The sequence below is a fragment of the Leptodactylus fuscus genome, chromosome 2 (genome assembly GCF_031893055.1).
Source record: "Leptodactylus fuscus isolate aLepFus1 chromosome 2, aLepFus1.hap2, whole genome shotgun sequence".
Lineage (NCBI taxonomy): Eukaryota > Metazoa > Chordata > Amphibia > Anura > Leptodactylidae > Leptodactylus > Leptodactylus fuscus.
In genome coordinates this window covers 259,895,619-259,910,386 of record NC_134266.1, presented here as the reverse complement: position 1 = coordinate 259,910,386, position 14,768 = coordinate 259,895,619, and the positions used below count along the sequence as shown (strand labels likewise).

At 43.5% G+C, this 14,768-nt stretch overlaps 1 protein-coding gene across 2 annotated transcripts in view; it reads left to right on the top strand.

The window, feature by feature from the left end:
* CNTN5 (contactin 5) overlaps positions 1-14,768 on the top strand; it is a 1,103,706-nt gene that overhangs the window by 734,182 nt on the left and 354,756 nt on the right. For both annotated transcript variants that reach the window (XM_075266105.1, XM_075266104.1), the window contains one exon: positions 7,917-8,012. In XM_075266105.1, coding sequence (XP_075122206.1) covers positions 7,917-8,012 — 96 coding nt within the window. The remainder of the gene's footprint in view (positions 1-7,916; positions 8,013-14,768) is intronic.

Below are 14,768 nucleotides of genomic sequence, written 5' to 3'. Positions count from 1 at the left end.
AGAAACTTTGCCTTAGATCTTGTGCACACTGCTATGTAACAGATCCATAACAGGGGTGCCTTAGAGGTCCAGGAGACCTCTAATGTACCTCCATATGCCCCTGACTTCATACATGCCAGGGCTTCTGTGTGGGGATCAAGGTAGGATTCTTTCATAGGCATCTGTCTTCATACAGATCATGTTCTATCAGGCTCTGTGCACACAAGGGGGCTGCTTTATCATACCTTGGTCAACAGCTTTTGGCACATACCGGGGTTTTTGTGCAGTGATCAAGGTAAGCCAGGCCAGGGATTCCTCCGTATGCCTCTGTCTTCATACATATCATGTTCCATCAGGCTCTGTGCACACAAGGGAGCTTCTGTATCATGCCTTGTCCACCAGCTTTTGCTGCAAGGGGATCAAGGTGAGCTGGGCCAGGAATGTCTCAGCCCAACAGATATACTATGTTCTGCACCACAAAACTGTTGTAGCTGAAATTTACTCCAGCCAATGGCACATCTGGAACTTGCTAATGCTTATGCATCTTCAGCCTGTGTACAAATGGAGTATCTCTGGTGCACAAGGTGCTAGTGTTAAAAACTCAACCCCATATTGTAACATCTCTGCCGGTTCGGGTCACTGCACTACCCTATGCTCGCATGCGGCGGTGCAGGAGGCGGGTGCAGTTTGGTTCTTGGCTTAAAGTTTTTGGTTGCACTGTGTGAACTCGGCTCTAGTTCTGTGATTGTATTTGCACCACACCTGTCTTCTGCCCTTGTTGCCCCTGTCCATTAAGTGGTTAATTTTGTCTTGCCTGTGATTGACAGCCTGCCTTCCTGTCAGCTCCAGGGGCGGGTTCTTCCTCCCCTATTTTATCTTGCCTCTCATTCACATCAGTGCTTGCTATTGCCGTGTGCATACTTGCTCCTTACTGTCCCTATTTTGTTTGCTTTCTTATCCTTGACCTCTGGCTTTCCCTACTGACTATTCTTTGGACTCCGATTTGGCACTGCATCGCTCAACTGTTACTGACCCTTGGCTAGCTGACCTCTCTTTGTTGTTGTCCGTCTTGTCTGCGTTTTGTGTCTCACCTATACAGGAAGGGACTGTCTTCGTGGTTGCCGCCTATTACGTAGGATAGGGCCGGGCAATAGGAAGGGAAAGTTGGGGACTTCAACTTAGGGCTCACTGTCTCTTGTGTCCCGTCCCAGGGTTCCCTAACAACTGTATAACACATATTTTAAAATCAACATGCCTAGTGTTTAGACTAGTCTGAGTCTATTCTAGTCTAGTAACCAATGCCTGAGCTATATAGGTTCCTAACACCTGCAAAACTCAGCATTCTCTTAGTTTTTTCATATCTTGACCTTGGCTTATTTATGACTTCATCTCTGATCTGGACCTAGCCCTCTTGTGTCTGACCCCATCTTGTTTCCAACCTTTAAACCCACGGTGCCTGCCCTGACCCTCTACATTGACCTTGGCCAATACTTGACCATTCTCTTGCCTGGACTCATGGTGCTTCACACAGGTCTCTGGCCGGCCTTCGGTCATCTGCCACCTATATGGGGACAGCTCGGAGAGGTAGGGAGCTGGTGGTCTCCCATTAGTAAAGTCGGGATATAGGGTGAATACTAGGCAGGCCACTTAGACAACACCCTTGAAATCGGCCCTGATTCAAACCAGTTAGATGTCACAGTAGATCCACAACCCGGTGCCCATTATATCTATCTAACCAGTGATGTAGTATACTTGTTTTACCTCTTTATAAAAAAAGACATAAGAAACCATTAAAAAATCGTGTTTAATGATCTTTTCAGAGTTTTAGTAGTCTACATAAAATACAGTGAATACAGCAAAATTGTAAAGTTCATTTAATTGTATGTATTTAATCATTGATACATTTACTGCAAAAATATGACTTTTATGCACAGAAAATATAAAGAACAGATAATGAGGGATGGATCGTAAATGGCAAAACTAATGAAAGAACAAGATATCAGTTATTTATATAAAAAAACAAGTCTATAACGTGACATAACTATAACATTTATAGGCGATATGTTCCCCCCAGACCTACCAGAGCTCTTAAGCTTGAATCACAAATGTCGTGTTCGGAGACGTTTTTGATGTACTCTCAGCCAAGGTCAGGCCTCAAAGGAAAGGACAAGTAAAGGAAATGTCGATTGGTTTCCTCTTCCTTAGATCCACTCGCATAATTTGGATCAAAAACTTTCGCTAAAAAAAAAAAAACTTCACCAAAACCGGCATTTGTGATTCTGGCTTTAAAGAGTTTTCTGGTTAATCTTAAAGAATATCTTTGAAGTAGTGATAAGAAACTTTTCTAGATATCTTATTGCAGAAAAATGCTCCTTTCCCCACCTATCAGAACTATCTGTCTACCCATATCCTGAACCGATCCCTCACTCTCAATTTACTGGTAATATCGGGACTGCTGCACATAGGCCTCTGTAGAGGGAGGGTGGAGAACTGCAAAGAGACAGAAAGAGATGCTGCTGCTGTTTGTAGTACGTTCTTTACCTAACCCAGTGCTGGATTCACAAGTAGGGTTGAGCCGATCTTGACTTTTCAGGATCGATTTTGAAATCCGATTTCTGATCATTTTTCATTCAAACCCGATCTCGATTCCAATTCCGATCCCAATGCAAGACAATGGGATTTTTTTGCTAATCGGAGCTTGAATTTTAAAAACAATCCTATTCACTATACAGCATGGAATCTAACCATTGAACGCTTTAATTGTTAGAATCCACGCTGTGTAGTGATTTTTTTAATAACTACGTAGCCAGAGGATTTTTTTTTAATCCTCTGGCTACTCAGTCCCTCCTGGTGTCCACTTACCTGCAGAGATGGCTGGTCCAGTGCCCGATGTTCTCGTTCTTCTTCGCTTGGCTGCCCCCTCCCAGGTTAGGAGAGTGTGGGCGGGTTAGGAGAGAGTGGGCGGGTACTGGGAGGGGAGACGTCACGTCTCCCCTCCCAGTACCCACCCACACTCTCCTAACCCACAAGCCCCGCCTTCGTCCTAGCTCTTTAACACTAACCTGGGAGGCGGGGGAAGCGAGGCGAAGAAGAACGAGAACACCGGGCACCAGACCAGCCATCTCTGCAGGTAAGTAGCTACTAGAGATGATAGCTAGTCTCCCATTATAATGAATGGACGCAGCGCGGGGGATTAAGGCTGTGTGCCGGCTGCTTCCATTCATTCCTATGGAACCACGGCAGAGCCTTCACACTGAGTATACCCTCCACTTAGAATGAGCGGAGCATATACTCAGTGTGAAGGCTAACTTTGTTAGCTTTTCCCACAATGCTTGCCCAGTAGCAAAGCATTGTGGGAAATAATCACCGATCTCGATCCCACCTAAAAAGATTGTGTTCAGAATTCCAATCGCGATCGTGAAATTTTCTCGATTGCCGATCGGAATCCGATCCTTTCCAAACACGATTGCTCAACCCTATTCACAAGTTATACCTCTCAGTACTGCTATATTTTCTCCTACTTTTGCCAACATCTGCTGTACATATATGGTGAATGTGGACACACGAACTAAACTCTAAAGTACTCAGATGACTATGCAATAGTAGGCCACATCACAGACGGGGACCACAGGGAGTACAGAGACTTAAACTGGGACTTTGTTGAATGGTGCCAGCAGAACCAGCTCAGGATTAATGCTGGGAAGACCAAGGAGATGGTGGTGGACTTTAGTGAACGGAGACATGTACCAAAACCAGAGGACATCCGAGGGACATGCATTGAGATAGTCAAGAACTATAAGTACCTGGTTGTGCTCCTCAATAATAAGCTGGACTGGGCTGATCACCTGGAGGCGCTGCACAGAAAGGGCCACAGCAGACTCTACCTGCTCAGGAGGCTGAGGGCCTTTGGAGTCCAGGGGCCACTTCTTAGGGCCTTTTTCAACCCAGTCCGTCTCTCAGGGACCCAACCAACTATGCCAAACAGAACTAAAGAATTTGAACTGAAACAAGTACCAAGCTATACTGTCAAAACTATCTGTACGTTGTGATGTTTGTTATCCAGATAAGAATCTGAGTATCTCCGGCTCTAACCAAAATGCTGCGTTGATTCCGTAACTTGTAATATGATGTCAGATTACTCCGAGTTCTACAAGTGAGTAGGAGTCAGAGAAGATTAGTAACAAAGTTATATTATAGAATAGCATTTCGAGGCCCCGGTAAGAGCCTTAGATAGCAGGTCATTAGGTTGGTACCTCCCGAGGAGATTAATCAGGGAATGGATTAAAAGCTGCCGCAATGAGTCATGATTCCAATGTTCTGATTAAGACTATTGTTCTTCCTGTTCTGTCTCCGTGTATTTTAATTCCCACCTATCATTATTAACTCTCAGTTACCGCAGCCTGGAAGAGACGTGTTAAAGGAAATTATACGGTTATATCTGATAAAGTAATAAGAATGTGAAAGACGCCTCCTCATTATGTATATACTCATTTTATCAGCATGTTTGAAGTGTAAAACGAGTGTTCGGCTGTATTCACATCTCACTTTTGTAACGCGCTAAACCAATCTATCGGGGAAAAGCAATAGATTTGTAGTATACTGCCTATGGTCACCCTATGGTGGCGGGTGACACTTTTTGACATCCGTCAGGGCATCCATTTGGCAAATTTGTGATGATATAAGATTATGCGGTGTTGATTCAGGTGACCCTAAGCTATCTATCTGCAGAACTGGATGATATTCAGGGCTTGGTGGCAGACTCCCTTTAAGGTTCCCGTAAAAGTTTTAGAAAAAACTGGAAAAAATGTTGCAAATGAAAATGTTTTCAGAAATAGAATGGTTAATAGTTTACCTTTGTCAACAAACTACATGAAGTGAATGAAGAAATGAGAAATGTAAATCCCATCAATATTTGGTATGACCTTCTCCCTTTGGTGGAGGAGTCCTGGAAGTGATGATACAACCCCCGAAGAGCCCTGATCTTACCATCATCCAGTCTGTCTGGGATGAGAGGAACAAACAGAAGGATTGGAGCAAGCCTATATCCGCAGAAGATCTGTGCTTAGTTCTACAAGATGGCGAGAACAACCTTCTTGCCCAGGTCCTTCAAAAACTGTCTGCACGTACCGAGAAGAATTAATGGAAGACAAAGGGCAAAGGTCACTGCAAATATTGATTGGATTTAGATTTCTCATTTCTTCATTCATTTTGCATATTGTTAATGGACAAATATAAACTATTAACCCTTCCATTTCTGAAAGCATTCTTACTTTGTAGCATTTTTGTCTAGAACTTTTTCACCATACTGTGCATGACTGACTTTCCAAACAAATATGTCAGAGAACTACGGAAATTCAACATGTCCAATTCTTTATTCTCTAGAGCAATAAGTTAGACATCTCTATCACAGGTTTACTCCCTTCTCCCCATTGAGAACACATGGAGGTTTTCCCAAAGGTTGCAACACCTTTATAGTAAGGCACTCAGTAGAGCATTGCCTGATTTCTTTTTGTTGTATTTCCCTTTTATATAACAATGGAGGAACTGTAGGGCTATAGAAGTCTACCCATCTCTATTATCGTTACATAGTAGATGAGGTTGGAAGATGACAAAGTCCCATCCAGTCCAAACTATAACCTTCCCAACTCCAACACAAAGTTCCATCAAGTCCAAACTATAACCTTTCCCATCTTTGGGAAGGTTATTGTTTGGACTTGATGGAACTTTGTGTTGGAGTTGGGAAGGTTATAGTTTGGACTGGATGGAACTTTGTCATCTTCCAACCTCATCTACTATGTAACGATAATAGAGATGGGTAGACTTCCATAGCCCTACAGTTCCTCCACTACCACTATAAAAATCTGGGTCAACATCATCTCCAAAAATCTGTAACCTCTTGAGCTTATCCAAAGAGTCCACCAACATGGTGGAAGTGAGTTCCATACACTTATCGTCTTTGATGCTCATGAAATCTAGACGTAGAGGATGTCCCCTTGACCAAGAAGTAATAAGATCACCAGACAGGTCTTCTTTATACTGTCCCTTCATGTATTTGGAGGTGTAAAGTTGAGGTCTCCTTTTCGTCAAGTCATTTTTGTTCGCCGTATGAATTCTGAGCATTTTCTTCCGGATCGACACAAGCGATAACACAAAGCTTTATTTCTATACTTTGCCATATCGCTTTGTAAAAGTATCTCCTCGGATAAGTTTTCTAATCTTCAGACACAGCCATTTGATTAATCAGATCTTGTAAGACTTCAAGAAGGACATTTCATATATCAAGCATCGAAGAGAACAATAGTGACAAAAACACAAGGAAAAGCCCCGTTTTTTTTTTCTATAGGTTCTCACCCCTCACAGTATTGAATGTTCTGTTTTTCTGCAGATCTTACAAGTATCTTAATTCATTTTCTTATCATCACATAATAGCCTCCCAGCTCCATAGTATCGATAAGGATCCGTAAACCATGCGCGGCAGATTATGCAGTTTAATCTCATTACACCGGTGTTATCTTTATACAAAATGATAACTTCAAATGACACAGATAACTGATAACGAATACCGGCCCGAGAACAATCCCGAAACGTTACGCAACGCATTGTGGAATATTACATTGTTTTTCCATCCATATAAAAAAATCCATTGACTCCTGCAACAAAGGAGAACTAAAAGATTCACAATTTTTTTTTAGAATAGGTTGGAACTAGGTTTTTCTCATGCCCTACGTAGATATAAATGCAATGCTTCTGCCGCCTCTAGTGGGCGCTGTATCCTGTAACACTGAACTATGGATATAGCGAAGTTTAAAGGGGTTGTTCAAGAATCATAGGAAACCTAGGGGCAGCCGGGACTTTGCTGGGCCTGAAGTGAGAAATTTCACCAGTCAGTAGCGATCGCAGGTGAGGAACCAATAATGTATCTGGGTGATGTCACTGGTCCCTCACAAGCCAATGCCGAGGCCAGTGACTGACCTTAGCACTCATGTGAACATCTCCACTTCTGGTTCAGTGGGGCCCAGTATGGGAGGGAAATGGGACCTGGACTGCGCACCAAAGATAGATGACTTTTCTTGTCTTACACCCACCCCGGTTTCCCTGATTTTTTTAGGATTCCCCCTAGCATTGGACAGCCCCTTTGACTTGAGCAACCACATTTGAGCAAAAAAAAATATATATATACATAGAGCAAACATTCATAAGCCTCATGGGTTTTTTTTTTTTTGTTTGTTTGTTTTTGCCTTCCCCTGGATCAACACTGTAGGGACTGTAGGGTTATAGGTTGGACTTGATGGACTGATGTAATATCCAACCTCATCTACTATGTAACTATGTAACTACTTAATGACCATGAGCTTCTTAGTATGCATTTTGATCAAGGTGTGATATTGTACTGGTTGGTTTGGCCCAGAGCCTAGGGTTTCTGCCTTGCAAAGAGGAGCTCTTCAGCTGCTAGCTCACTTTCCCTGTAGGCGCTGCTGTGGTGCTACGAAAAAAGTAATTTCAGATAGAATGTAAACACTAAATAAGGTAATGTTGGCTGAATTATATATATTGGAGGAATAGTACATGATGATGTGTATAGGTACATGACCGGAGTACTTCTTTAGAGCTTGTTATATCAGGACAAATTAACACAGTATTCAGTAAGTTCCTGAGTCCTCTGATAGTTCCTGTATCTGGTCAGTATGTTAACCTATAAATATTTTTAAAGGATTTGGAGCCCATATATAAAAATGCAACTCTGACCACTATATTGAGAAATTAAGGTGGCCAAACAGTTTAGATACAGTAGCTGTCAGCCAATATCTAATGCTCCCAGCACCCCCATGTACACGCACACTTGGCTTCGCATAACTAATAGTGAAAAATCGACCTAATATTTGTAATTTTTTGCCCCCCTTTCCTACCTACAATAACCTATACCGATTTATTTGCAGATCTCGGGAATTTCAGCGGCCGTGTAAGAAGCGCAGTCTCCGTACGGGAAGGACAAGGAGTGGTTCTTATGTGTTCTCCCCCGCATCACTCACCAGGTAATATTCATGCCATAGTACTTTATTATTAGATTTATAATGATTGTAATTTTTTCTGGTCTGGAAGGCCACATTAAATGACATTCTTATATTTTTGAAGCTTTTAGCTGCTTTCCTTTGTGCCGAAGCCTTGAAATAAACCCATATAGCTCAATTAGGCGGCGCGAGAAATAACCCGGTGTAAAGGAAAAGGATATATTAAATATAACCCTGTGGTCGAGTTATTGTACGCCGCACAAAATGTCCTAAAATGCTTATTTATATGGAACAAAACACAGGTCTCTGGACAAATACTCCACAGTCTTGTGCAATTTACCTGTAATGTATAATGCAAAGGTGATTGTATTAGTTGCATATGAGTATTTGTGTGCCGGTAACACTAAAAAGGGTCGTCGCGGTATCTAAAAAAAAATTACCCTAAATCTCCTAGATCTTACAGCAAATATCATTGCATTCTTTTCCCACATATGCCTATACCTTCTTCTTGTTTGCTTTCGGAGGTATGACTACATTTCCAAGAATGCCCACATGTATGGCACATGGCTACTGATCCATTGTGGATGATGGTTTCCAGTTGATCGTCGTGGCACATGAGCTGGACCTACACAATACTTCTCTAGGATTACCATGGACGTCATACAATTGATACATTGTGATTAGAGATTGATGAACTGGTTAGTAATGGGACGGGCTTCTGACTAATTTATAAAAATATATTGGGTTTGGACAAACCCAAGAACCACCCAAAAACAGAGGCCCAGGTTAGTTGCCGTAAAATAATAATCAAAGCTACTCAACGTTCCTCACCTCTCCTTTGGTCCTCTTTGGGCTTCGTGCAGCCTCTTCTGTCATGTCACTTCCTCTGGCATCGCCGCTAGGGTTGAGCGATCGGGAAAGATCGGAGAGAGATCGGGAGAGATTTGGGAGACCCACACAAATATAGTCAAGGTAATACATACCATGGCGAAAACCAGATGTGACTCCAATGGAGAATAAGCCCACATAGGGTTACTCCATCCTTCTCCATTAGTAGTGTCATGTTGCATAAGTAGATTAAGGCCCGGTTTACACGGAATCTGTGTCAGAATCGGCCTCCCATTGAAATCGATGGGATTTGGTCATTTCCTTTTTCCGCGGTTTGTTCTTGCTCGCGGAAAAAAATAGTGACATGTCCTTTCTTCAGGTGGATTCCATGGGTGATTCATCCGCGGACGTCCACCTCGCGACATCTCCCTCCCAACTAGACCCAGTCATTTAGGCCTAATACGGAGCGGAACGCAACGACTGGATGCCGGTATTCAGTCGCGGCTAGACATTTTTTGGAACGGAATCTGAGGCGGCCTCTGCATCAAATTCCGGTCCAAAAAATTCACGTTTGAACTTATCCTAAGGGTCACTTTTGGGTCCCTTTCATTGGTGGGAGGGTTAATAAGTCCTAGATTACTTACTTATGAAGACTTCATAATTTTGTGACCCCATATCCAAAGGGATCCCTATTTTGCTGTTGTCGTGAGGCCCACCCTAAACACCGTACTAGCGTACGGATAAAAGTTATCCAAGTATTATTTCAACAAAGAAATATTCTCTAAAGAGTCGTCCACATTTACAACAGGAATCACATATACAGTATCCGGAATATCACACATAGCATTGTGTAAAGCAAACTTTAATAGAATGTATTATATTCAAGGGAACCATTCATGATCTAATGCAAGAAATGGGAAGGCAAAAGAGTTAAAAGGAATGAAAGTAGCGAAAAACATGGAATCTGAATATAAAACAAGCCTCAGATCCTGCACAAGAAGGGGGATCATGATCTGGGTCTCATTTAAGAGGAAATCGGAAGGTCTGACTATGCTATAATAAGATGTCTCTCTTGCATTGTGTATCGAGCCCACTAGAGAATAATACACAGGAATGACTGTAATTGTATCGTACATTATCAGAATATAAGATGTTGCACAAATGCTTCATGTAGCTGTGGCCTCCTTTACATAGTAGGAGCATAAATAGTTCATATCCCCTTAAACACAGAGTCAATTTTTGTTTTTGCGTATCTGTTTTTTCCTCCCCGTCTTCCAGTAGCATATATATGCATATATATATATATATATATATATATATATATATATATATATATATATATATATATAGTAAATATATATATATATATATATATATATATATATATATATATATATATATATATAGGGTTTTCCGGACAAAAATTATTTTTTAAAATAAGGTCTGTTAGTGCTATTAATGGGTCAATAAGTTCACCCATATACCTTTAGTAGTGTTTTGAGTGATTTATGGGTTTCTCCGGGAGTTCCTGGCATCTTCTGCATTTGTTTACTTGGTGTAGCTTCCTGTGCTTTTAGCCTACAACTACCAAAATGCTTTGCACCCTCCGCCTCCCTCTCTCACTCCCTAACAACTCCTCCCCGTATCCCTAGCTAGCCCATCTACTACTAGCCCTTATCCAACTAACTAGCTCAGCCCACCCCTCCCCATCACATCATACTTATCTGTCTGAATGTCTCCTCCTCTTCTGGAGTGTCCTGGAGTGCTACAGGCCACCCACACTGCCTGGAGCCAAGTTCGACATCATGGCTCAGCTCTGGACCAGAAGCAAGAGAAGATAGGTAAGTATTGTGTGCCGACTTCTCAGACACTATTGTGCATGCTTGGGGAGCTGGTACATAGAAGAAGAGGAGGTGGTTTTCCTTGGATGACGCGTCAGCCCGGGTCCAGAGGAAATGGAAAGTATATTAAGGCTGGGGGAGGGGGGGGTTGAGGTCTTTACACTGACATAATAGGTCAGGACATGGATTATACCAATGAACTGTTATATCAGCGAAAAGGTAAAAAATGTTCACATGACCTACATACACAGTCTAGTCATATTAATTTGACTGCCGCCTACTTTTGACATCAACATTATATAACCAATAGCAGAAGGCGCGATGGGTCAACACAAGTATGCATCTATCCTTGCGGACCATGTTCACCCCTACATGCGAATTGTTTATCCTCAGGATGATGGCATCTACCAGCAGGATAATGCGACGTGTCATAAAGCTCGCTGTGTACGTGCGTGGTTTGAGGAGCACCAGGATGAGTTTACCGTACTCCCTTGGCCAGCAAATTCCCGAGATTGAACCCAATCGAGAATCTGTGGGACCACCTCGATCGGGTTGTTCGCGCCATAAATACTCAACCGCGTAACCTAGCGCAGCTGGCCACGGCACTGGAGTCGGCATGGCTCAATATCCCAGTGATCATCATTACAACATCCCCTCTCTTCCTGCACGTCTCGCAGCGGTCCGCTCTGCCAAAGGGAGTTATTCTGGATTTTGACAGGTGGTCACATTAATGGGACTGGACTGTGTATATTACTGTAAAACTATACAATATGGGTAAATAAGATATGTTAGAAGGTTGGAAGGGGGCATGGGGGACTTAGCAAGTCAATTATTCACAACAACCCCTTTAACAGCTAAAACACCTTCCACTCTCCTAGAAAGGTTTTCTACAAGATTTTGTAGCGCGTCTGTGGGATTTTTTGTCCATTCCTCCAGAACTGCATATGACCTCCAGACACTGATGTTGGGTGAGAGGATCTGAGTCGCCATTTTCCTCACCAACTCCCCCATCCATGTCTTTATTAAGATCCTATGGTGACCTCTGAAAAACAATCTTTTCCCCTTCCCCACCAAACTTTACAGTTGTCACAATGTAGTCCGGCAGGTAGCATTCTCCGGACATTAGCCAAACCCAAACTGGTCCATCAGACTGACAGATGATTCCATAAAATTCTATGAGATTGGAACAGAAATGCAGAAGTCCCAATGGGGACTGACCTCTTATATGGTGGACACAAAGATATTCCTTCAAGTATCCATTATGGTGTCTACTAGAGATGAGCGAACAGTGTTCTATCGAACACATGTTCGATCGGATATCAGGGTGTTCGCCATGTTCGAATCGAATCGAACACCACGTGGTAAAGTGCGCCAAAATTCGATTCCCCTCCCACCTTCCCTGGCGCCTTTTTTGCACCAATAACAGCGCAGGGGAGGTGGGACAGGAACTACGACACTGGGGGCATTGAAAAAAATTGGAAAAAGTCATTGGCTGCCGAAATCAGGTGACCTCCATTTTAGACGAATAGTGGATTTCAAATCCGGGTCATATGAGAATGTGAACTTTGTGACTATGAGACAGGGATAGCTGTACAGGCAGGGATAGCTAGGGATAACCTTTATTTAGGGGGGAATGTTATTAAAAATAACTTTTTGGGGCTCTATCGGGTGTGTAATTGTGATTTTTGTGAGATAAACTTTTTCCCATAGGGATGCATTGGCCAGCGCTGATTGGCCGAATTCCGTACTCTGGCCAATCAGTGCTGGCCAATGCATTCTATTAGCTTGATGAAGCAGAGTGTGCACAAGGGTTCAAGCGCACCCTCGGCTCTGATGTAGCAGAGCCGAGGCTGCACAAGGGTTCAAGCGCACCCTCGGCTCTGATGTAGGAGAGCCGAGGGTGCACTTGAACCCTTGTGCACCCTCAGCTCTGCTACATCAGAGCCGAGGGTGCGCTTGAACCCTTGTGCACACTCTGCTTCATCAAGCTAATAGAATGCATTGGCCAGCGCTGATTGGCCAATGTATTCTATTAGCCTGATGAAGTAGAGCTGAATGTGTGTGCTAAGCACACACATTCAGCTCTACTTCATCGGGCTAATAGAATGCATTGGCCAGCGCTGATTGGCCAGAGTACGGAACTCGACCAATCAGCGCTGGCTCTGCTGGAGGAGGCGGAGTCTAAGATCGCTCCACACCAGTCTCCATTCAGGTCCGACCTTAGACTCCGCCTCCTCCGGCAGAGCCAGCGCTGATTGGCCGAAGGCTGGCCAATGCATTCCTATGCGAATGCAGAGACTTAGCAGTGCTGAGTCAGTTTTGCTCAACTACACATCTGATGCACACTCGGCACTGCTACATCAGATGTAGCAATCTGATGTAGCAGAGCCGAGGGTGCACTAGAACCCCTGTGCAAACTCAGTTCACGCTAATAGAATGCATTGGCCAGCGCTGATTGGCCAATGCATTCTATTAGCCCGATGAAGTAGAGCTGAATGTGTGTGCTAAGCACACACATTCAGCACTGCTTCATCAAGCCAATACAATGCATTAGCCAGTGCTGATTGGCCAGAGTACGGAATTCGGCCAATCAGCGCTGGCTCTGCTGGAGGAGGCGGAGTCTAAGGTCGGACCTGAATGGAGACTGGTGTGGAGCGACCTTAGACTCCGCCTCCTCCAGCAGAGCCAGCGCTGATTGGCCGAATTCCGTACTCTGGCCAATCAGCACTGGCTAATGCATTGTATTGGCTTGATGAAGCAGTGCTGAATGTGTGTGCTTAGCACACACATTCAGCTCTACTTCATCGGGCTAATAGAATGCATTGGCCAATCAGCGCTGGCCAATGCATTCTATTAGCGTGAACTGAGTTTGCACAGGGGTTCTAGTGCACCCTCGGCTCTGCTACATCAGATTGCTACATCTGATGTAGCAGTGCCGAGTGTGCATCAGATGTGTAGTTGAGCAAAACTGACTCAGCACTGCTAAGTCTGCATTCGCATAGGAATGCATTGGCCAGCCTTCGGCCAATCAGCGCTGGCTCTGCCGGAGGAGGCGGAGTCTAAGGTCGGACCTGAATGGAGACTGGTGTGGAGCTATCTTAGACTCCGCCTCCTCCAGCAGAGCCAGCGCTGATTGGTCGAGTTCCGTACTCTGGCCAATCAGCACTGGCCAATGCATTTCTATGGGGAAAAGTTAGCTTGCGAAAATCGCAAACTGACAGGGATTTCCATGAAATAAAGTGACTTTTATGCCCCCAGACATGCTTCCCCTGCTGTCCCAGTGTCATTCCAGGGTGTTGGTATCATTTCCTGGGGTGTCATAGTGGACTTGGTGACCCTCCAGACACGAATTTGGGTTTCCCCCTTAACGAGTTTATGTTCCCCATAGACTATAATGGGGTTCGAAACCCATTCGAACACTCGAACAGTGAGCGGCTGTTCGAATCGAATTTCGAACCTCGAACATTTTAGTGTTCGCTCATCTCTAGTGTCTACCACTTTGTAGCAATTTTTGACAGAATTTTTGGTAGACCCTTATTGGAACATACCCAACTCAAGAAAAGCAAGCCAATCGCCTTCGGTCAGTTGAGCGTTGCAGAATTCTAGATAAGATCAAGTTGAAAATCTTTATTGAATAACTTTCCCATTTTATTAGCTGGCGGTTATGACTATTTAGATATACATAACAAATAACTGCAGATTTCGAGCCCTTTGATATATGGACTTTTAATACTTTATGTCTTGTAGGATTTAATGTTATCACTTGAAGAGTAACATAAAGCTGATTCATTTGTTACAGCGTTAGAGGAAATATTGAAGGTGTTTAATATAGGCTGACATATTTCTTTATTATTCGGTTATTTTTCCTGTCTCTTGAACTTCAGGCTCAGAAATCACTTGCCATAAATATATATCAGCAGCCATGTGCGGGCATGCCTAAGGCGTAATTAATAGAATACTGAGATGCTATGGAAGTGTCGTCATTGCTGTCAGTGGCAGAGAATGCGGGTGTCTTCATCAATGAGAATAGGATGGGGAAAGCCAAAAAGTTTAAACCCTACCGTGGCACTAGGTCATCCATTGGACTCCCACCAAAGCCAAGATTTATTAA